Source organism: Pezoporus wallicus, unplaced genomic scaffold, assembly GCF_028554395.1.
Source record: "Pezoporus wallicus isolate ANWC-B61680 ecotype Strahan unplaced genomic scaffold, APGP_CSIRO_Pwel_v1 contig_8476, whole genome shotgun sequence".
NCBI classification, from domain to species: domain Eukaryota; kingdom Metazoa; phylum Chordata; class Aves; order Psittaciformes; family Psittacidae; genus Pezoporus; species Pezoporus wallicus.
Genome location: NW_026641139.1, coordinates 240,735 through 265,465, shown reverse-complemented (window position 1 = coordinate 265,465; position 24,731 = coordinate 240,735). Strand labels below are relative to the sequence as shown.

At 45.2% G+C, this 24,731-nt stretch overlaps 1 protein-coding gene across 5 annotated transcripts in view; it reads right to left on the bottom strand.

Moving 5' to 3' along the window:
- The window catches only part of ZNF592 (zinc finger protein 592), a 41,843-nt gene that overhangs the window by 4,449 nt on the left and 12,663 nt on the right, over window positions 1-24,731 (bottom strand). For 3 of the 5 annotated variants that reach the window (XM_057422119.1, XM_057422118.1, XM_057422120.1), the window contains exons 3-7: window positions 13,047-13,225; window positions 8,246-8,422; window positions 6,233-6,392; window positions 3,085-3,363; window positions 1,562-1,674 (exon numbers count right to left, since the gene is read on the bottom strand). In XM_057422119.1, coding sequence (XP_057278102.1) covers window positions 1,562-1,674; window positions 3,085-3,363; window positions 6,233-6,392; window positions 8,246-8,422; window positions 13,047-13,225 — 908 coding nt within the window. Of the gene's footprint in view, window positions 1-663; window positions 1,458-1,561; window positions 1,675-3,084; window positions 3,364-6,232; window positions 6,393-8,245; window positions 8,423-13,046; window positions 13,226-24,731 lie in introns of those variants that run through there. The other 2 variants (XM_057422121.1, XM_057422122.1) reach the window with 2 other exon arrangements.

The following is a 24,731-nucleotide window of genomic DNA, read 5'->3' as shown; positions in this document are numbered from 1 at the left end:
AGCTGTTGGAGATGCCAGGACAAGTATTTCAACGAAGATGTTTCATTTGAAGAGTGCTGTGAATTCACTAAGTCTCCCGCTACAATGATTGAGGAGCACAACCACTCTCCAGTTAAGACTTCATCACCAGATTCTGAGAAGGAGCAACTACAAGCTTGATAATTAAACACAACAACAATTCATTTGAATTTCTAGCTGTGCCTTCTCTGCTGTGAATCTGTGCATCCACAGCTGTGTGTTGCTCTGAAACATAATAGAGAAGCTGGACTCCAGGGCCTGTACAAGCTAATACGGACAGCAGGCAGGCACATCCGAGGCTATTAAACAAATCCTTCTTCCCAGCTAGGCCTTAAGTTCATTTTGGTTCTGATACACTGCACTTTGAAAACAACTGATCCAGAGAGAATACACAGATGCAAATCAGGTGTACATAACTCCAAAGATCATCAGCAACATCATCAAACATACTGGGAGCCAACATTTCACCTTCTCCAGAGGTTCCAAGTCAAAGCACAGTTAAAAGAAAGTTTAGAAGTCCTGTCTGAAAAATGCATCAGGAATGTATTCTTATCAGGCCCCAGTGGTGATGCCAATACTTTATCCATTTACTGAAAGCTACTGTGGCTCACTAGGCAGTCCAAAGAAATAAAACACCTGAGGATGTACTCTTCAAGACAGGCTTTTAGTAACTTAAGTGCAGCAAAGTGACAGGACGCTCTTCAGAAACATTTGCATTAAGCCAAAATCTTAGTTAAAGAAAATCCCCCAACCTCCATTTCTGCAAACTTCCCTTCAACACAAATGTGCGGGTTTAATTCTTTTTTACAGAAGAATGTGTCAGAATGAGACAGGAAGCAGGTCTGCACAGTCACTCAGATATGACTTATTCTGCAACAGCAGATGAGAACGCAGCTGTTTTAGAGGCAGTTTTGTAAGCACTGGGCTTTGTTCTGAACTGAGACTGTATCCGCAGCTAAAAAATGTTCCCCAGCAATGATTTTCATTCACTGCTGATTCATATAGCTCATTCTCAAGTCTCCAAATCCATTATCCAACTTTGAGGTGCGTCTTCTCAAGCAAATCCAGCAGGCTTAATTCTCCATTGCCCTGCAGCTTGTGCAGTCAGTTCTGCCTGTATACAGTGGTGGCAAGATCTAGCACCCATGCCCATGTTCATTAAGACTTTACATACCTTTTGTACCACTTTCTCATGGGAAAGGCACAAGAGTGATGAACGACCACATCAACCACAAAGTAGCAAAAGAGTGGCCCAATATTACACTGGCTGTTCCACAAGGGTGTCCAATATAATTTGAATTTTGCACTTGTAGATCTCAAATCAAACCTTATCCTAAGTTTCCAAAGGGCATTTTTCAGTCAAAAGCAAGGACTTATTTTAGCCAAGTCTCTCATGTTTAACATACTCTTCTTCTCACTCTCCCTCAGTAACTTATAGCCTGGAGCAGAGAGGAGCAGACACAATCTATTACAAAGGGCTTCCAAACCTGAAGGCTTAGCCTGGTGTTGAAAACAAACGTCAAAAGGGGTATTCAATACATACCAGCAAGTATAAACTTTCTTTGCTGTGTCGTGATTATTGCGGATGTGTCTGCGCAGACTGTTGGAGGCGTTAAATGAGCGTTCACACTGTCGACAGGGATATCTCTTCACAGACTAGCAGAAGAACAGAAATATATTTTAATAACAGGGAGAGGAAGGCACTGGCTGGATTCTAACATTTCCATAATCTTCAGCTTGACCTTACCTCTTGGGTGCAAAAAAAATCCCTCTTCCGCTGATAAACATCACTGAGATTTTGGAGTCCCACTTATATTCAGCCCAACCACTGGCTAATGCTAGCACTGATCTTACGAAAACCAGGACTAGTTAAAGCACGTGCTTGATTTTTATTTATTATTTTTAATAGGAATTGCATTAGCTGCTTCTCCTGGGCCTCATTTCACTGCAGGACCCTCTGCAGAATTAATTCAGTGGAAACACCTTTCTGCCCCAGATGAACGCAGAACCCCAATGTGAAGTACAAGTTCACTTACCCTTCTCTCTCCTCGTAATTCAGCACAATAGAAGGGCAAGATGTTAAATAGCATCATATAATCCCACTTGTTAACTGTGTATGCTACCCTCATCCCCCTACATCACTCTGCCCCATTACTAGCCTCCTCCTTTCCTTCCAGTCCTTCATATAATCTGCATGCATTCCATTTAATGTCTACTTAAACTTAATAAATACATATATGTATTCAACTTCCATATTTGGCAAATTTCCTACTTCTAGTGAATTCAAATAGGAAAATACAGCATTCTCACGCTGTCCCCATAGTCTTGATACTTATCAAGTGGAACAATCTACCACTCCCCAAGTAAAGCTAAAAGGAATCAAGGTCCATGATCCACATTTCGACAGCCTCAAGAAGGGTGAGTCAGTGTACAGAACAAGAAGTCCTGATGCCACAGTACTAAGAAATCTGGCTGCACACAACATCTTGACCTATGTTCTGCCAGGAAGATTAGCTTGACAGATGTAGGTCAAGGCAACACAAGGCCTGAGCTGGATGAAACCAACAAATTGAGATTTACAGTTCTTGTAACAAAGGGCTCTGCACACTGTATGAGTCTGTAACTCTTCCCCAGTTAGGTGTAGCGATGCCTACCAAACAATACAGCACGTGGGGAAACTGTGTGTCCTTCTGTAACTTTGAGTATAGACAGTTTAGATCAGACTGTTGAACCAGCAGATACGACGAAGAAGGATGGAGAAGATGGAGAAGATGTGACGTTCTATCCACTTACCCAGATGAGACGAAGAGGAAGCCTGACATGAAATGCAGTGGAAGGGGAGCAGCAAAGAGGATGAGGTATGTAGGTTGTAGAGTATACCATCAAGGACAGAAAATGTACTTACAACAGGCTACATAGTATTTTTTTGTTCTGACCCTGAGCTTACTCCTCAGTGAGCTGCAAAGAGACTCACAGTTTCTTTTTGCCCCAAATAGTAACAATTACCAGACTCCTTTGCTCAAAATATCTTGTTCCCTAGTTGAAGTGTTTCATCTGAGTCCTTACCCTTCCATGACTTCTCTTCATGTGGGACACATAGGTTTCCCGATCGGGGACCCACTGTGAGCATTCCTTGCAAGTCCAACCAGTTCTTCTCAGCCTGGACTTGGATTTGGGATTGTATCCTTCCACCCTCATGCCCCTCCTCATCAGAGGGGAGTGGGAAGTCCCATTGGCCACTGACAGCTCCTTTGCTGGGGCATGAACCTGGTTCCTTGATGCCTTCTCAGATTTCTGTCGGAAGTTTGAGAGCTCCTCAGGGTTTTGGGGGACTCCATGAACACCCTAGATGCAATAATAATGGAATCGTGTAACATTTATATGCAATTCATATTATACATCTTTATTTATAAATAAATAACATTTACTATTTAGATTAATAATTTAACCCCACCCGTCCCCCAAAACAATATCCTGGTGCCTTGCTCCCACCCATCTTCCCATTTCCCCTTGAACCTGGCTACAGTGCTTTCTCCAGCAAGAGATTTTCCAGAGAAACATGAAGCTTCTATTTATGTTCCCTGCATGACAACAGCAACTCCTTGGTGCTGCCTGTTTAATATTTTGGATGAGCTCTAGGAACTCTGGTTAAACAGGGAAGATGTAACGGAAGAGAAAAGTTAATTGTCATTATTGCAAGAGCCTAAGCTCTAAAACGACTGAGCTTTGGTAAGCTCTGAATGAAACATCTGCTTTTATCTTGGGGCTCCAAAGCTGCTTCATCTTTGCTCAAGGGACAGGAAGAGACAACCTCTCAGTTTCTCTAATCCCATCTTCTTCAATTCCACACCATCTATTGCTATTTACATTTTCACGGTTCAAATCTTGATTCCTGACAAATAAAAGCAAGCATAAAGCCAGAAACCAGCCTTACAAGGCACATGTCTCCAGGCTCTTTGGTTGTTCAACAGGCCAGGAACGCCCCAGAAGTTACTTGAACAAAAAAAACTGAACATAAGGAAAATAATCCAGAAGCAAAGAGCTGTGGGAAAGCAAAAGCAAGTAAAATAGCAACATACCAAAGAAACCTCAAGACACTCCCCTAGGAACAAGAACAGTTCATTCACACAAAAGAATAATTAAGAGGTTTAATTGTGCAGTGTAATTAGTAACGGGTAAAGTTTCAACACAGGAAGGCCCCAGGCCTTTGGAAGTCTTTCTGGGGGTTAGACACCAAACAAACATCAAAACACAGTGTCTCATCTGAGAAGCCCATGTGCTTTGCACCTGATCCAGCTGATGTTCACAGAAGCTGTGTCATGCAATGGCAGGGCAATGACAGCAGCTCCACAGCACTGACGGGGTAACAGGAACAGTTCACCTTTCTCCCCATCTGGAAATCTCAAGAGTGATTTCAGAGCAGAGTACATGAGTGCCCATTACTCCATTTCTCCTGTTATTACACCACGGGGAGGTGGTGGAAAGGAGCACAGAAAAATGAACTGTCTTCTCTGCAGAATCAATAACAGGAACCAGACCTTCTAACTCCTACTCTTACGCGCTAACAGTGGAAAGCCAGGAGGGATGAGGAGGCACACGGCTTCTTTATTCTGCATGTAGGCACGCATTAGACTATAAACTCTCTATTGCATAAAGGAGCAGGATCCGATAGGAGAGGAGATGAAGAGACGGGTTAGGGCAGTTACTGTCCTGACACAGCCAAAAAGCTGTCTGCAATGACCATCTCAAAGACATGTTGATGGCCAAATACAGCCTCTCAGTTAAAAGACAAAAGTTTTGTATGGAGATGTCAGGCTGCTGGTGCACAAACTGCTGCAGACAGGTCCCTGGGGGGATTTGGAAATGAGCCACAGCAAGTTGTGTACCTCAACTCAAGCTTGCGTTTTAGCACTGGGGTTGAATGCCTCTTTGAAGGTCCCAGCCTTAATCTCAACTCTATTTTCCTCGCTATAATACAAGAAGATTAGTTATCATCAGCTTCATAGGAGGTCTTCAAAATTTAATTCATTACTGCACGCAAAGCAGTTCCAGATTTGCAAGTTAAAGGCATGGAGGAGAGAGCAAAGAAGTAGTTTTGAATGTTTTTTGCTTTTAGCAGCAAACTAATAAATCTTTTCAAATGCAAGTATAAACAAAGTCAAGTTACTCATTAAAAAAAATATGTCACTTTTGGTTTTTTTTCCTAATCAAAGGGCAATAAGACTTTGCGAGCTCTTGCTTCAGAATGGCACCAAGAAATCTGAGAGGATTTCCACACCGGCGTTGTTAGACACTGTCCATAGAAACACATTCACCAAGACAACAGAAAAATGTGGCATAGCACATTCATGGGATAAGCAGATCTGCAAGTCCTCCCACGCATCCTGCTAGAAACACCACTAAATGGACAATAACTGATTTTTCGTATGTGTAAAAGAGTGATGAATGACAGTGAGGCAATTGCTGTGCTTACTGCAAAACGAGCCATTACTGAGGGAGAGCAGGTCCAAAGCACTCTCCAGAACATCTCACTTCCAGCCGGGTTTTGGGGGTGCACACAACTATCCATTTCAGACCATCTTCTTGGAGCAGCCTGACTGGTACCAACACAGACAAAGTGGGGATCCCACCTCCCCAGAGCTGGTACACCTCCAAGGCAATCACTTCTGCCTCTGTCGCGCTCCCCTTTTGCAATCTGGTGCAGTTCTCAGGTGAGTGGAGCAGCCAGAGAAGCGGGATGTTAAATGCCATGCAGCCTCCCTGAGGCAGCTGCAAGCAGTCAAAACTCTCTAGTGAGCACCCAGAAGAGGGAGATTCAGCTCTCATTCTATAAATTGAGTAACACTGTCGACAGACAATACTTCTCCCTGTCTCCCAAACAGCAATAAAGCTTCCACTCTGGCTTAATCACTTTCTTGGGTTTAATACAGAACAGTTAAAAATCGAATGAATGCATTCACAGAAAATGAGCCTTTGTCACAAGGTTAAATTACATATAGATGAAAGCAACTGCCTGCATTACTACCAACTAACACAAAATGCTCCACTGACGTTTCCAGATACTACTGTAAATCACTGTAGTCTATTTTTCCACTAATATATTCCTCAAGAACCTTCCACTTCCTTAACCTATTTCCTCAAGTAGTGGATATATAAACTCTCTGTGGAGCCAAATAAGAGGATCTGCTATCAGCAAATGGTGGGCATTACCTACCTTAACATGCTGCATTAACTGCTGTTTCTGCATATAAACCAGCTGACACTGTGGGCACTTGAACACTCCCACTAACAACTTGTTGGTGTTCTGCTGGAAGTGCTCTTGTAGCAGCTTCTTCTTGTTAAAGACCGTCTCACAAGAGCATTTGTAGATCACCCTGGAACAATTAAAATGTAAACTCAGTCTCTCTTTGTTAGTTATTTTAAGAAGACAGTGCAGAAAGTTATCTCAACAACTTCAGAAAGGGATGGGTTTCTGAGAAGGGCTGTGCTCTCAATGGGTTGTCAACACACACCCACGTGGACAACCTAACCATTAACTCAAGAACAACAAAATGCCTCAGGCACATACCACAGCTTTCTAAAAATAGGTTTACTTCTATGCATATGCATAACTCTGTGTGTGCATGTAAGTGCAGACAGATGGGAGCAAATTCAAAGTATACCAGCTAGCTACACATTACTTTTAATCCCACCTTTCCATAGTTCCTTCCTTAAAGCATACAATCTTGGAACTAGCTCAACCCTTGGAGGGGAGAGCTACAGAGTGGAAAACACAGGAGGTTTCTCTCTAGTGATTCTTGGGTCAATGATGCATGGCGTAACTCTCCTCTTTCTTTCGAGTGCCAGATGCAGCAGTTACTCTGGAGCCCTCTAACAAGAAATGCCATTGTGGGTCCTGCTGCACAATGAGGTGACAGTTAAGTGCCTTTTACAGGTATCTTTGTCTCTAAACTGGAGAGACATAAATTTGATGGACAGACCACACGGTGCATAAGGAATTGGCTGAATGGCCATACACAAAGTCGCAGTTAACAGCTCAAGGTCCAACTGGAGATGGGTAGTGAGTGGTTCCCTCAGGGTCGGTGCTGGGACCAATCATGTTCAACATCTTTGCTGGCGACATGGACAGTGGGACTGATGCACACTCAGCAAGTCTGTGATGACACCAAGCTGTGAGGTTCAGTGAATACGCTGGAGGGAAGGGATGGGATCCAGAGGGACCTGGAGAGGTGGCCAATGCCAACTTCATGAAGTTCAATCAAGCCAAGCGCAATGGGGCAATCCCAGGCACAGTTACAGGTTGGGCAGAGAAGAGATTCAGAGCAACCCTGAAGAGAAGGGCTTGGGGGTGTTGGTCGATTAGAAACTGAATGTGAGCTGGCTTCAGTGTGCACTTGATACCAGAAATCAACTGTGTCCCAGGCAGGTCAAAGGAGGTGGTCCTACCCCTCTACTCTGCTATCATGAGACCTCACTTGCAGCACTGTATGCAGTGCTAGTGTCCTCAACATAAGGAGGACATGGAGCTGTTGGAGCAAGTCCAGAGGAGGCCACAAGGATGATCAGGGGCTGGAGCACCTTCTCGATGGAGACAGACTGAGAACATCGGGGCTGTTCAGCCTGGAGAAGAGAAGCTGTGTGGTTACCTCAGAGCACTTTCCAGTATCTAAAGGGGACTACAAGGATGCTGGAGAGGGACTCTTCATCAGGGACTGTAGCTATAGGACAAGGGGTGATGGGTTCAAACTGAAACAAGGGAAGTTCAGTTTACAAGTTCAGGAAGAAGTTCTTCCCTGTGAGAACGGTGAGGCAGTGGAACAGGCTGTCCAGAAAAGTGGTAAATGCCCCATGCCTGGCAGTGTTCAAAGTCTGGCTGGACAGAGCCTTGGGTGACATAGTCTAGTGGAAGGTGTCCCTGCCCATGGCAAGGGGGTTGGAACTGGATGATCTTAAGGTCCCTTCCAACACAAACATTCTATGATTCTATAATTCTACGATATTCAGCTCTTTCTTGCCCAAGTTCCTCTTCTCCTACCCGGGGGACCACGTTTGTATGAAGAAGAGCACACTGTGGTTAGGAACAGACCCACACCAGCAGACAAAGCAGCAGTTCTTCTCATATGAAGACAGAAACCAGAAACAGAAAAAAAAAAAAAGGGAGGTAAAGGAGGAATCCTGGAGCTACCCAGCAAGGGAGAAGAGGAAATGATAAATCTGAAATATTTACTGAGTAGTCTTGTGAGGCTCTGCTGGGTGCTGGCTGCTCATGTGAGTCGTGGTGCTGTCGGCCGACTTGAAGGCCATCGGGCAAAAAGAACACTTGTGGAAGACTTCGCAGTGTTTCTCGTGGATGTGCACTTTGAGCATGGCGAGGGTCATGAAGACAACTCCACAATGGATGCACCTGGGGGACACACAAAGAAAGAGCCAAGTTACAGCCACAGTGCTGCTTCCAAGATACACACAAAGTGGCACAGGTAGAGGCAAGCACCAGGCTATAGTGGGTCCTTGTTTAGTACCTTCAATAGCAACATGGAAGAGTCAAGGAGGAATAGAATACAGGTGTGCTGGTTTTGTCTGGGATAGAGTGATTTTCTTTGTACTAGCTAGCATGGGGCTATATTTTGGATTTGTGCTGAAAACAGTGTTGATAATTCAGGGATGTGTGTTATGTGTGACAAAGCCCAAATTTCCAGGAGATGGCTGAACACCTGCCTGCAATGGGAAGCAGGGAGTAAGTTCCTGGGTGTGCTTTGCTTCTGTGTTAGCTTTTATTTACCTAATAACCTGTCTTTACTTCAACCCATGAGTTTCCTCACTTTCACCCTTCTGATTCTTTTCCCCATCTCACTGGGCAGGGGCGAGTGAGAGGCTGCATAGGGCTGAGCTGCTGGCTGGGGTTAAGCCACAACACAGGAATTCACAGGCTGGGCAGATGTCACTATCAGATGCTAGTGACAAGATCTATAAAATTAGCCTTCAGAAACTAAAACAACCCAGAAAGAATAAAGGAAAATGTGGTTCAGCAAAACGCCAGCCCTGTATCTGTGAAAGCCAACTCTGCCACAGATGAAAGTGAAGAACTAAAGTAAAAGTATCTGATAAGATCTCAGCATAAATACCAGTCAGTCTCCAGTACAAAACAAAAAGGATATTGAGCTACAAAATCCTCAGTAACCCTGTACAATTGGCTCTCATTCCCCACTAAGCACCAGAAAATAACGACAACAGCAAAGATACTGAAAATAGCAACAGAAACATGGAAGGAACTGATTAAACTCATTAAAATCATTAACACAAAGGTGTTGCCTAGGAAGTGCTTGCCTAGGAGCTGGGTGGATGCTCCGGGAAGAGCAGAGGTTGCATGTGGAGCCAAAGGATTCTTCTTGGCAGCTAAAAACATGGCCAGGCAGAGCACCAGGGTCACACCACTGGTCCCAGCCTGCCTCTCCTCCCAGTGCGCTCTGTGACAGACCTTGCCTGGTACTCCCCCAGGATGGAAACCACCAGCAGCCTTACTGTATTTAACTAATATTCCTCTCAAGAACCCACCCACCTGCTGTACTTTGAGAGCAGCCACACAGCACTGCAAGGGCTCATGAAGATGCAGAGTGTCCTCACCTGCCTTGGCCACACCAGCCATGGGGTTCACCATGCCCACAGGAGCACCTATGTTAATCAGGGACTAGAACAGCCTCTCCTAAGAATAGTCACTCAAAATGACTAGTGGCAGACCTCCGCTTGAGCCAGCACTGCACATAAAGACCATTACAGTGGAGCTCAGCTGGGCAATCCGTGGGGCTAATGCTTGTGCTTGTAGGATGTGAGAGGCACCCAAGGGATAACTTCCTCCAGTAAACCTGGAGCTAAGTCACCTTAGAAATATCTTTTTTGCCTTGTTCTGAGGTCTGCTGTTTGTGTGCTCGGCAGTACCACAGCACAGATGCTGCCGTCACAGATGGACCCCAGCTACTGAGCAACTGGAAGGGCTCCAAGCCTGTATCAAAACCAAACAAGCCGCTAGATTATCCTTCCCTCCAAACGAGCCTCCCAACAGTGTTTAGGAATCAAGACCATGCTTTGAAGCTATACTTCAAAAGATCATTAGGCAGAAGCCAGCCCGAAGGAGCCGAACCCTCTCTCCCAAAAATCTACACACAGATGTAGTGTTCTTAAGTTTAGAGAGAGAAGCGATGACAACAGCTGGTGTCATCTTTGGGGAAGCATGAAAACATCCTGCCCAGGTAGCTCTGCCTTCAAGCCTGATCCTCATGTGACACAGAGAGAGACTTTCTAGGATAGTAACCTCAGGAACCATGTTATTATGGAAGAATAAATTCCCCAAGTATAAATGGAAGAACAAGTGCTAATCCTGACAGTAAGGTCTGGCTGGTACATCCAGGAATATCCAACAGGTTTCTTCCACAAGCGTTCCCTGAACTAACAATAGATGGTTTTGCATTCTGCTTAGTTTTGGTAAGTACTTCAATTAGAATTAGGGATGAAATGAGTACTAGCTCAAGGTCAAATGATTACAAGTTGATTTAATTTTACAGTAAATGGAAGTTTAAACAACAGGCACTTTGTAATCAAGAATTCCAGTGCCAGCAGGACGAAGCTTGATAAAATAAAGCAATTAGCAGAACAAAGTGGATGGAGGATGTCAGAGGCTTGCCATGTAATTTCTACAAATTGCAAATTCTGCTATCATCTCCCCAGGAAGGAGGGGAGGGAGAATAATACGCCAGTGAAGACTCTTGGATAGCCCCAGGACAAGGAGGGGTGGTGTAAAAGTCTTGGAAAGCAGCCTGCAAGAGAAGATAAAACTACAAGATGTTGTCTTAACCCTCTGAACATTTCCTGTGCTGTCACCTTCCAGCCTCTCAACTCTCCAGATGGCACCAAGCAGGAAAACAAGCCCCAGATCAGTGGAGACGGCCAGCAGGTGCTTGGAAAAGGTGGGGAGGTGACACTTGGCTCCAAGTGGAAGAAGCATTTAGGACAGACTTGGGGATTTTAATTTTTAACTGCAGAAGGCCTTTCTCATTTTCAATGCAATCACTTGCCATGATTAAAACCCAAATAAAACAGTCTTACTCCAAACTTCACTGAACACATTGGGGTATTAGGAAGAAAGGAGACAGAATAAGGACTGAACACACAAACAAACAAACAAACAAAAACCAAACAAACCCCAAACTTATGCATCAGAAAATCAATGAAAACAAGGATATAGTGAGAAGCAGCAAAATAGAGCTGATCCTGGGAAGGATTTAAAAGAACCTCTCAGTTTTTCAGCCCTTCAAGTAACAAAAGTGAAAGAAACGAAGTGGCTACATGACCACAGGGCAGATGCCAAGGACTATCAACATATGGTTCTGCAACCAGAGTTTATTTCTTCCTTTTCCAAAATAGCAGAGACAAGCAGGATAACAAGGATGGCACAGCCAGAAGTTTACCTGTCTGGTAAACCCAGTTTTCACATATGAGCTTGAGCAGATGCAAACTAGAGAAGTTAAAGAAATTTAGCTTCTAGAGAAGCTGAGTAAAGCTAAAAACCCTGCAAGCATCATTCTTGAGCTCTGTCTTGGTTTAAATCTTCTTTAATGTCCTTGACATAGAAAGAAGGCATTTGCTGCTGACAGCATCATAAAGATATTACTGTAAGACATCTGGAATGAATAATGTTTTTAAAAAATGCCAGGTCATACACTTAAGAGTCAGGATCAAGCTTTGCTCTACACTGCAAGCCCATCACTTAGAGGCAAAAGGACTTGCACTGGATCACTGCTAAAAGACTGAGTTTCCTATATAGTGCAGCTTGGGCCTACGTAACTGTGACAACGTTATTGATCCAGGCATCAAGAGGGATGAGGATGCTGCACAAGCAGCTCAGCATGCTGAAGTTGTGCCTGCATTTGGGATTCTTAGGTGCCAGTGAAGTCCAAAGAACTGCACCAAAGCCATGGTTAGTTTTCTGACATCTCCATTCCAATTTTTCCATTTCAGGGAAAACATTATTTTTCAGCTTTCCTCCCTCTCTCAGATTAACCCATCTTCAAACAGCCCGAGTATCACAGCCATTTAATTTGCTACGGAATTAATCCTTTGTTGTGGGCTCTGCCCCCTCCAATCAGATCCCACATAAAAAGACACTTCTCTGTTTATAATTAAATTCAGAATCAGTTTGTTATGTGTGTCTTGTCTTCACAGTTGAAAGAAAAAGCCCTTGAAAAACTAAGTGTGATTTCAGAACAAACTACACAGGCTTCCTGAATTTGCAGCCATCTTAAAAGAACAGCTCCATGAGCAAAAATTGCCCTATTCATTTTAAATCTCAAAGTATTCAATGGCAATAAGAGAAAAAACAGAACTTAAAAGGTTGCTAGTCTCATCTCCCAAGTAAATCATCTCTGTCTTAAGAGCTGTGCTGCAGCTGAGGTGATCTAAACATGCCAAGGAGGAAAGCCTTGTAGGGAAAAGTCTTTTATTAAAATGTCTTTTATTAAAGCAATCAATTTGGTTGGAGAAGAGACAACACATGCAGGCATACACACAACCACATCCAGAGCCTTCCTCCATTTGTCTCAGTTCATGAGAAGTGTTTGGAGAATTGTAGGCACATATAAGAAAATAATCTATGCCCTTCTCATGCAGGCACACATCCCTCAGACCATTATAACTTACATAAATATAAGTTCAAACCTTAAAGAGACTTAGAGGATTAAGATCTGCAATCTTTTTGCTGGAAATATCAATCCTGAGACACTTGTCTGCAACTTCAATTCAACACAAAGTTCCTTCAGCTTAAAGATGCCTCCAAATAATTTCTGCTCTCAGAAACCTCTCTTAAATCCATTTAGTAATTCCGATTTTGAAATAGGTTTTATCATGCAGCAAACCACACCAGCTCCTGGCTACATCCTCTTTTGTTTCTGTTGCAAGGAAAACACATTTCCAAAGATCTAAATCCCAGTTTCTCATTCCCTCTTGTCATCTCAGCACAGACCCTCTGGACCTGCACAAACCTGAATCCCACTTTGCGGGAGTAATGCAGGCAGTTCTCCTTGACGTGAGTCTGGAAGTAGGCGGAGCGGCAGACGGCGCCGCACTCTGGGCAGCAGTACGGAGACTTGTGAGCGTGGATCCTCTGGTGAGCGCAGTAACTGCACTGGTTGGGCAGCATCATCTGGCACACTTGACACGTCTGATGAGAAGAAGGTTACATTAGTTAGTTATCCTCTATTTGTTTCTTTGTCCCCCCAAGTCGCCCTAGAAAACTTTCAGGTTTAGAGGAAGCTCCAGCACATTCCTCTAGTAGAAACATAAACTCTACGAAGCTCTTTGGCTAGCCTCCTCAGCACCTTTTTCCACAACAACCCTAACAATTTCCACAGTAGCCATTCCCAATGGCAGTATCCATTCTTAAGCCATGTTCTCTGCGGATTATTTCCTTTTTTTCTCTTAAAAAAGGAAAACAAAATCTTTCACTCTTAGCTCCACTGATATTCTGCTTGGTCACTGCTTTCATTTCTGCATTAACGCATTTGAGAAGGAAAGCACATTTCTCAACAAGTCCCCACCCTGCACCAAGGTCACGCCAAAATAGCATGAAAACTCCATTATACCCCATCTCCAAATCCTCACTGCTGAACACAATGCAGCTCTGACATGCAGCAGCCTTCACCACCAAAACCACACTTGTGTCTCTTGAAAGATTTCTCTGGACCACTGAAATCTGAACTTTCAAAGACCACAAACTACATGCGCTATGACATCTTTATAGAAACATGACAACTAGAAATGATGCAAAGACTCTTACTCTCCCCATTTCTGCACTCCTTCTGAAATCCACCTTTTCCCCTACCCTTCCAAGAGCCACACTTACTATCAATACCACTTTGCAGAAGAAGCATCATTTACTTCATGTGTAAAGTGTTTTATGTGGACATATCACTCCAGTTTCAACAGCTGTCAAACCTCTGCACCCTTTCACACATGCCTCAACTCCTCTGTATTCATTCAAAGCCCAGGAGCAGCTACTTGTCCTCTCTAGGGTGCATATTACTTGATGCCTAAGCAGGAGTAAAGCTGGAGCAGGAGTAAAGCTGGAACAGACACCAGACCTCCAGCCTTGAGCCTTCTAGGAGCTCAAACTCTATTCCGTCATTAAAACCCACACAATTCCTCTGCTCCTAACTCCTGCTTAAGAATGAACTACAGCAAGCAGCTAATTATGGATTATCACATCAGGTAATTTAACTACATCATTTCTTCCGCTATCATTAAAGAAGGTTACAGGGCTCATTAGCTCAGATATGGTGACAAGTTGTACCAGAGTGTGTGCCTACATGGTCAAGCAAAACTTTCAATGTAGCATGTGCCTACACAGCTGGACCAAACCAAGTCCTGCAGGCTTCACTGCTGGCAACCAGGGCTCAGAAACCTGGGAGAGAAGCAACTAAATCTGACAAAAAAGATTAAGTGCCAACTCCATTTTCTCTATCATTGCTGTTCTATGCAGCATCTCTGTGATGCTCCACTATACAACATCTACCAGTGACCGGTCAAAAACACTGCAGGTAACAGAAAGCATCATTTATAATAAAAGCTATGACAAACCTGAAAAAGGTTAATGAGGGAGGGAGGGGAGGGCTTAAAAAAACAGGAGGAAACTGCAGAAATTGCCAAACATGTCAGAAGCCTCAGACACGTGATCCCAGACATGCTGCAACTGAAGTTTAGAGAAAACGTTTCCCTCAAGAAAGAGAGAAATGGGTAGAAGAAACCACATTATAGGACCCCCATGCCTGCACCCAAATGCAATTCAAACAAACTAAAGAGTATTTCAGCCCTTCCCCAAATGCTTGGAGAAGCCCCTTAATTTCAGCAGAGAAAACCAGCACTACTGAGCCATGGTGTGAGCTGTGAAATATAAGCAGAAATGGGAACATGGGAAATAGAAAAGCCCCCAGGATATATCTCGGAGTTGCTGAACGGGACCTTAAATTTTCCAGAGCTCTCTCAAATCTCCAAATAAGAGCTGCAAGAAGAAAATAATATCCAGGGCAGTTCTATTGTGGTTTATGGCATTGGTTTTTCTAATCGAGTTTTGATTTGTAATGGGAAATTTAACTTCTTGGCCTTATCAAAACAGCACTCCTCTTGCTTTGATCCTGCCTAGCATTCAAGGCAGACTCAGCACAAGCACAAGTTGAAAGCACCTTTGCCCTTGTAGCTTAGTGAGATACATTTCCTCTCCAGATCCTGCCTTGTCAAAGCCAATTTAGTTTTGATTTTAAGCCTGCAAAGAGACAGTCTGAGGCTCATCTCTTCCTCCCCAGCATGGCCCCAAAGGCACCCTGGCACACAACACACAGTAAAGACCTGAATTTTCACTGTCATGCATGCTTGTGCTGGATCTGAAATATGCCAAAATCGCCCCACATTTAATGGGCTCCAGGCCTGGGCACTGCTGCCTGGGGATGTGCAGAGCAGCAGCAAGCTCACAGACCTGAGCTTCAGCACTGCTCTCTGATTTGTGTCTGGATGCAGCAGACCTGGTGGTCCTGACATTGTGAACAACTCCCTCACTTTCTGAGGTGTCCCTGTGAGACCGTTACATCTGAAGAGTAACTAATGCCATGTGTGAGTCAGCATAAAGCAAGCTTCAGCTGGGGAAACGAAATCATCTCACGGTGCTTGGTCCCTTTAGCTTATGGGCTGCTGGGGTGGAAAAGATGAATCCTATATCCTTTACATTGCGCTTGTGCTCCTGCTATTACTTTGCACCCACCCAGCCGAAGTGAAAGGGTAACTTAAGACACCAGCTGACCCTGCCACACACAAAGGTACAAGCGGACAATAGACTCCAAATACCACTCTGTCATGGGTAAAATTCTTCTATAAACTACTTTTAATTAAAGGTTTAATATGCCAGCTCTGCTGATGGAGCACAAAGCTGATCATTTAGTTGTGTTTGGTGCCTATGCTTAGAAACACGGCATTTCAGCAGCACCACTCAGTAGACCCAGGACAATTAAACACAGCAGCCAGGGCTGATGTGGAAAAGACCCACTAGAATTTACTTCCAAATGGCATTTATAACAAAACAAATAAAACCACAATGGAGGATGCAGGAATACATGGCCCATGGGGCACAGCACAGTCCGGTCCATGCCATCAGCCACCTGCACAGCAAATGCAGAAGCAAAGGAGGCAGCTTCAGCTGCCTTTTGCTGGTCAGGTCCAGCAAAAGGGAGCCCCCTACTCCTCCCTTGTTACATGAAAGGCTTGTCAGGTACCAAACCCATGTCAGCGTAGGGCAGAAAAGTTTGGGGGACAGCTAGCAAGAGCCTTCAAAACTAGTGGTTATCTTCTTAAGGCTCCATTAGAGCAGGAAGCCTGCCAGAGAGTGCATACACATGACATGGGAATAAAAAGCAAAACTGTGAGGATAAAGAAATGATTTTTTTGCATGTGCAGATGCTGGGGAAGAAGCTGGAAGGATTCCTATGCTGACCCCATGCTCTGCAGGGGGAACTAAAACTAGCCCAAGCCTCCGAGTTCAGATCTTCCTGTGGAAATGTCAAGAAGTTGGGGAGTAAACAGACAAAATGAAGAGCGATGAGTCACAGGACACATTAGTAAGAATAAGGAAAACTGTCATCTTTAACAAGCACTACTTGTACTTCAGAAAAGTCAATGCAAGCTTCTCTCCTCCTGCTTCACAAACCTATCCAAGCTCTCCAGAGGAGTCAACAACCATGTGGGTAAGGAAGATCTGACCTGCAGGTGGGTCAGGTTACCTGGAGTTCCAAAATCGTTTTGCAACACCCTTCCTGAAAGGATTTTAAGGAAACTAAGCTGCCACAGTATGAGGAAGGCTTGTGCTTAAATAAAGAAGTGGCAAGAAGAAAGGAATAACCAACCAGTTCTTTGATGGAGGAGGGTCCCCAGTAAGTTCTGCTGGAATTTGGGCTCTTTGAAATAGTCTCAAAGTATCTGGGAAAGGGAAATGAGAAGTGAAATGGCAAAGACTGATGACGATAACTCAGGAGGTTACAGATAAGGGCTGACCACAAAGAACTGCAAAAAGACCATAGAGGACTGAGTGACTGCGTAAAGAAATGGCAGGTTGGATTTTTTTACTGAATCAACCAAGGAAGACAGAAGAGCTGGAGAAGGTGCAGTAGTGGTTACAAATTATAACCAACATTTTTATGCTCATGCTTATAATTTTCTTAACATCTGCAGAAGATGCGAGGCCAGAAATCCTGCCCAGGGGTATGACAGGGGGGTCCAGTCGTCCTCTCCACCCCAGGAGCTGCTGCATTTGTCAGGGCAAATGTGCAGCTGCCTGTGGGCTCCATCACTGAAGGCTTCATCTTGGAGCTGGAGGAGCTTTTTCTTTTGCAATTCTTCTGCATTTTATGAGAAACTGTAACTTGGTTCCAGATGTCACATTTTTATCTCTCTCCTAGTTTTCCATGACTTCTCAAAGAAGTCTGGCAGCAATTTGAGACATCCATTAGCCAGTTATTTCTAAAGCATGTTACCAGGATATGATTTTGAGTTGTGTAATGTCTGTGTTTTTCATATACTCCCATAATCTACACTTTAATCAAGAGTTATTTATTATAAATCTTCTTTAATTCCGGTTTGCCCGCCACATCTCATTTGGCCTTTTCTTCCAGAAGGCACATCCACACACAGAGGAATGCTCAGATGTTCAGCTGAGGCAGAATACTTGATTTTAGTCCCATTTTTACTTGCAAGCTTCTTCAGAAGGGGGAAAAAATTAAAATACTCACTGAAGTAGAATGAAGGTTGAAAAACCCCACGGCTCCAAAAAGGTTCATCTGTTAAACCCAACCCTGTGGCCACAGACGTGTTTGTAAATCAAGACATTTATAGTTAACAAAGTTTTGCTCTGCAAAGTGGCTGTGTAGAGGTGGCACCACTAACCTTTCTGTTTTATTGACAGGACTGACCACACAACTTGGCATCAAATTTGATCCATTCATGATCATGTTTTCTTTTAACCGCCACTAGATCAGAGAGACAGAGCAACTCCCATCTTCTCACATGCAGGGATCACCACAGAATTCCTGAGGCCACTTTTCTCACTCAGGTAAAGCCTGTGAGCAGCGAGAGCATGATCCCTATCAACACACCACTGAAAAATTAACTCAGGGCATGAAACTCTTTGCTTTCACTTACACGCAATGCACAAGAGGAAAGGGAATGGCTTCAGCACAAGCACAGAAACTTTACTTTGGGTTTGGAGTGGTTTTGCTGTTACAGAGTCAAATGATAACGAATCTCATGCCTATTAAAGAGATTATTCCAGACTACAGAGATCCTCCTTGATATGATCATCATGCAGTGCAGCTTCAGCTAAAAACACAGGGCTGCACCAACCCTAAGACATGGGATCAAGGCTATGAAAGACAAAAAAGGTTCATAAGCCTAACCATCTCTGAATTAAAAGGAAAAAAAAAATTGCTAAGGACTCAAAGTGAAACAGTCAGAGGGGAACAGAAATTATATTTTTGGAATGTAAATGTTTTAAAGAATGCTTGCCCTTTACGTATTCAAACCAAAAATCCCCTGCTAGCACTGCCCCACAGTGCCAGTTCCTCCCAAATCCAGCTTTTTGTGAGCTTTGATTTTTCTACTGTAGGCAGAGCTGCAGGAGCAGCTGATACTTCTGCAACCAAGAGGTCACAGGGAGTTGGAGATTAGCAGGATGCTGCTGCTGTTAAAAAAACAGCAGTGACATACTACTTAAAGTTAACCTTTAACTTCGTATTAGCCTTCACCTGCTGCCTCACTGGAATAAATGCCAGGAACCTGCATCCTTCACTGTAGATGCTCCAGAATCTCCAGCATGCAGCAGCGTGATGTGCTGGCTCTGGCAGCACAGCTAGTCTCAACACCTTCATCTCTACAACTCTGTGCTCTCCTTTGCTACCTTCTACCAGTATGACTGTTGCTGGGCCACGCTACAGCCAAGATCCAGATGCCTGGAAGATTGTTTTTGACTTGATTTAGTTCAAACATCCAGGTTACAATGCTGCTACATAAAATTTTACCAATGTGAGAAGTGGTGAGCAGAGAATTTCTCTTGCTGTCACTGTAATGACTAAACCATACCCCACCCCAGGTTCTCTTTAAATGAACAGGCATCACCGCATTAGCATGTTGAATTAACAGCTGAAAAAAACCTGCAACAGAAACTCGACATTCTTAATTTGAGGAAGAAAAATCCAGAACCCAACTGACAAGCTAAAACCAGTGTGTTCAAGTTCCAGTGACAGAATATACATGCCAAGTCCCGTCCTTAACTCCTATACACTCTTATGCTGCCATACCCAAGCACAGCAAAGATAGTTTATTTCCTTGGTTATAGTTGCCTGTTTTAAGATTGACGACAGCCTGTGGAGCTAGTGCCACTGAGGGAGTCTGCCTGGCCTTCAGCCTGAAGGACATGACCACAGGACAATCAATCCAAAACTTCTGCCATCCGTCCTCTCTTTTGCTACCTCCAGCTTACTCCCCCTTTCATCTGTTCATTCTCTGCCTCATCAGTGCATCCCATCTCCTCTTGTCAACCTTGTTCACCCTTATTTGTATTCCTGCACCTCACTCACTGCCCAACACACTCCCAAAACTTGTGTCCTCCTCAGACCTTCACCAAGACCGACTCCTACAAACATATTTAAATCATTCCAGGACACAGGCTGCTTAAGCCTTAGTAAAATAGGCATTCAATTAAAACCTTATTTGCTGGAAAATAAGGCTGTTCAATAAACACGAAGTATGTTTTTTGTGTATGTAAAAAAATCCCTGGTTAAACTGTCAGTGTAGACTTAGAAACTTGACAGTTTTAGGAAACAAAGTAGAACTGCAATGGAAAAAAGCCACCAGCATCACAGATCTTAGGCAATTTCACATCAAATAAGCTTAATTCAGAATTTTCTCAGTCCATGGTCAGAAGACACTAGAAGCTGCCCCCATGTTGGACAGTGCCAGCTCCAAGACTGGCCAAAGCTGGGCCCACCACCGATGAGGGCAGCGCCTCTGAGGTAACGCATTTAAGAAAGGGTAAAAAATGCTGTGCAACTCCTGGGAGAGACGAGTGAGAAGATGTCAGACAGCCCAGCAGCCAGCAGACACCATGGTGGGTGAAGAAGGAGGAAGTGCTCCAGGCACTAGATGACAGATTCTCCTGCAGACCATCATGAATACCATGGTGATGCAGGCTGTCCCCCTGTAACCCATGAAGGACCACAGTGGAAGTGCCCTGAAGGAGGCTGTGACCCCATGGGAAGCCTGCACTGGAGCAGGCTCTTGTCTTGGCAGGACTTGTGGCCCCATGGAGAGAGGAGCCCACACTGGAGTAGGTTTGCTGACAGGACTTGTGACCTCATGGGAAGGACCCATGCTGGAGCAGCCTGCTCCTGAGGGATGCACCCATGGAAGGGAACCACACTGGAGCAGTTCGTGATGAACTCCAGCCTGTGGGAAGGACATGCACTGGAGAAGTCTGTGAAGGACTGTCTCTGTGTGAGGGACTCCGCACTAGAACAGGGGAAGAATGTGAGGAGGATGGAGTAGCAGAGATAAAGTGTTATAAACTGACCACAACCCCTATTTTCCTGCGTCACTCAGGGGACGCAGTGCCCCAGCAAGAAGGGAGCTCAGCTTCACTCCTGACTCTTGCTTCACTCCTCACGGGCAGGGAAGGTGTTTATAGCTTGCTTTCTATTTCTCACTATCCTACCCTGCCACAGTTCATTGGAAATAAATTCACTTCCCCAACACAAGCCTGTTCTGACTGTGATGGTGATTGATAAGCAATCCCCCTGTCCTTTACTCAACCTACAAGGCTTTGGTCACATTTTCTCCCCCAGGCCTACTGAGAAGGGGGTGACTGAGCATGCACCCACCCAACATTGACCCACCACACCCAACAGTGAACTGCTCTGCCTCTTGTATGGAGTCCTGGTTTGGGCTGGGATAGAGTTAAATCTCTTCCCAGTAGCTGGTGCTGTGCTGTGGTTTGGCTTCAGTCTGAGAACAATGCTGGTAACACAATGATGGTTTAGCTGTTGCTGAGCAGTGCTTACCCAAGTCAAGGACCTTTCAGTGTCCCATGCTCTGCCAGTAAGGAGGGGCACAAGAAGCTGTGAGGAAGCAGAGACAGGACACCTGACCCTAACTAAGCCAAAGGCATATTCCATACCATGGAACATCATGCCTAGTATAGAAACTGGGGGGAAGTTGGCTGCAAGATGCCAATCACTGCTTGCGGTCAGGCTGGGCATGTTTTGCTAAAAGCTCCTTGTTCATCCATGCAGACATCATGGCATTTTTGCATGACTTGCTGTTTGCTGGGATGGATTGCTCTAGAGCCTGAAGGAGGTGGCCCTTTAATATCAACCTCCTTTACTGGACTTCTCTTCCCTCCAGGACCTTATCACATAGGACTGTTTCAAGCAGATGCCTAAAGAGGCCAAAGTCTGATCATCTGTAGTCCACTGTTGTGACCTTGATTTTTGTCCTCAGAACCCTGAACTCCAGCATCCCATGGTCACTGCAGCCAAGGCTGGTTTTGACCTTCACATCCCCAGCAGGTCCTTTTCACTGGTGAGCAGGAGGTCCAGCAAAGAACCTCTCCTCCTTGGCTTCGCTATCACATGGCTCAGGAATTTGTTATCGATGCTGTCCAGGAACCTCCCAAACTGTTTACGCCCTGCTGGGCTGTCCCACTAGCACAGATCAGGGTGGCTGACGATCCCCATTAGGACCAGGGTCTGTGAACATGAGACTGCTTCCAGATGTCCACTTTTTCACCTGGTCAGGTGACATATATATGTCTATATATATATATATATATATGCATGTATCTATAGCAGAGAGCCACTACAATGTCACCCATACTGGTCTGCTCTAATCCCAACCCGTAAATTCCTCACCCATTCCCAGTCAAGAGCTCCACATACTCCAGATGCTGCCTTACATGAAGGACAACTCCCCCTCCCCATCTTCCTGGCCTATATCCTGAAGAGCCTGGATGCCTCCATCACAACACTTCAGCCATCTAAGCTGTCCCACCACGTCTGTGCTGTCAACATCAAAACCCTGCAACTGCAAACAGATCTTGAGTTCCTCACATTTACTGCCCACGCTGTGTGCATTAGCATTAGAGACTTTAGAGGACCATCTCCTCTTTGCACCCTTTTCCCTCTCTCACAGCATTGAGCAGACCTGCACCTGGGCTCTCATCCCCTGCCCATCTCTCCCAAAGCTCTGTGATCAGCTTTGATATTCTCCAGGTTGCTTTTGGCAGCATCATTGATGCCCACATGGAAGAAGAATAAGGGAGCAGGAGCTTTTGTCTCAGTGCCAGAAGACACCAGCTTCCAACATCAGCTTCCATCCTACCCGAGACAGACTATGTTTTTGTCTCCAGTTCTCCTCTCCTCCTTGCTCTTGGCCATGCCTTGGATCCCAGTTTGCACCCATGCTCATTTTCTTCCCCCGAGCTGGTCTCACTCCTCCAAAGGCTGTAGGACCACCAGGGCCAGGCCAGCAAGCCTGGGTGGGGAAGAAGAGGGTGGGACTGTCGCCTTGTGTAAAAGTGATCACACGCTGATTTAAGCAGACCATTGAGCCGCACACAAGTTTTCTTCCTCCCTGTCTGCTCCTCCACCTCATCCTGATGCTCTGTTTTGGCCTCAGTGCAAGCTCCGGCTCCTGTCCTGCCACTCATCTCTTTGTCCTCCCAGGGATCCCTGCCTGGAGCTCCATTCCCTCAACATGCTTTCATCACAACACCCTCCATTCCTTTCCTTCTGCAAAATCCAGAGGGAAAATTTCCATATAAAACAAAATCTGTCCTCGCTTGTACCCAATGACTGCATTGAACACCCTTGCTTTGGAAGAGGGAGAAAGCAGTGCTTGATGGGGCCAAAGGAACTTTGGCTGATTTTCAATTCTGTAGTTTTCTAAATTAAAACATGAACAGGGGAGGGGAGGGTTACAGGTGGAGAAGGGTATGGCTGCTGTCTTTCTCCTTCTGCTTTGCTGCTGGGAAATTACCAGTGCAGCATGTGGCCCTACTAGCTTCTGGCAAGTTTTAGCCAATAAATTATAAAACATTGATTTAAGAGGGAGAAGGAAGAATAAAAACAAAAGGCAGCAATAAAATTGCTTTTAAATAACTCCAGTGTAGGTAGTACATAAACAGGATATGTCACGACTCATCGAATTGTTCTTATTAGACAAATAAAGGGTGACAGAAGAAGAAAGGGGGGCAGGGAGAACAAAAGCACAAAAATGCAAGAAAATTCAGAGGTCCTTCAGAGGTTTGCATTTTGTATTTTATTCAAGTTCCTACCTAGTTTGGTGGATTTTGGGTGGTGAAGTCAAAAAAGACACACAAAAAAAGTATGAAACATCTCTGGTTACCAGTAGATGGACAATTATGCCCAAGAGGGTCAGGAAGTACTTTGAATTCTTGTACGTTATTGTGCACTGGTCTGTCCTTGCCAAAAAAACAAGCGAGCTCTGTCTCAATACCAGTTTGTGGCTTTTGTTCGTTACTTCTGCTGCAAACCTCTTCCAGAATTCACTCCTCTGATGACTGTCGACCATCCTCTGATTTTGAGCGTAAATCTATTTCAGTCTGTTCTTATATCATTCTTGCCCCCAAGTTTAAAAAAGCTCTTTTATATAAACATCACACTAGATACAGCATCCTCTGTATCCACTCTCACTCCATCAGGAAAACCACATCTAAAATGAAGGCACCAGGAGCTACAGTGGTTTTGTTCATCTGTAATTTGAGTCCAGCCCTGAGAAAGCTACAAAAACCTGCTGGATGCTAAGGAACTACCCAGGGAGATCCCTGCAAGTGCAGGAAGCTCTTCCTTACAGTTTCTGGTGGAGGAAAAGTGACACAACCCTCACCTTAAGACTGTGTCCACTTCAGTACTGAAGGCAACTCACCCTAACTTACCAGGCCTTTGCCAAGCTAAACTCAAAGGTTTTTTCAATTCAATTCAATTGCTGAGGTGAGTAGCTCGAGAGAGGACGCCTTCAACACCGGAGCGGGGGAGAGATCAGCGTCCAGGAGCCTCAACTCAGAGCGACAAGAGCCACCGAGGGAGCCTTGAGTCCTCAACAGGACCTGCCCGGGAGCCGGCAGCTCAGCTGACGCGAGCAGCTGACTCACACGGGGGGAGCCTGAAGCAGCGGCACCAGCCCTGGCTGGTTAAAAACCTGCCCCAGGGAGCGCGAGCGACCAGGAGCGCGGCGAACAGAGCGGGTCGAGGGAGACCAGGAGCGCGGCGAACAGAGCGGGTCGAGGGAGACCAGGAGCGCGGCGAACAGAGCGGGTCGAGGGAGACCAGGAGCGCGGCGAACAGAGCGGGTCGAGGGAGACCAGGAGCGCGGCGAACAGAGCGGGTCAAGAGAGACCAGGAGCGCGGCGAACAGAGCGGGTCGAGGGAAACCAGGAGCGCGGCGAACAGAGCGGGCAAACAGAGCAGGTCGAGGCAGTTTGCGCAGCAGTCCGCGCGGGCAGGCGAGCACTCGTCGTATGACCAGGGCCCGATCTAGGACCTCTGCTCTCGCTGCCCCGGCGTGGCCGGCGTAGGCACCCGGACAGAGCCGATGAGAGGGGAGGCTGCAGTGCAGAGCTC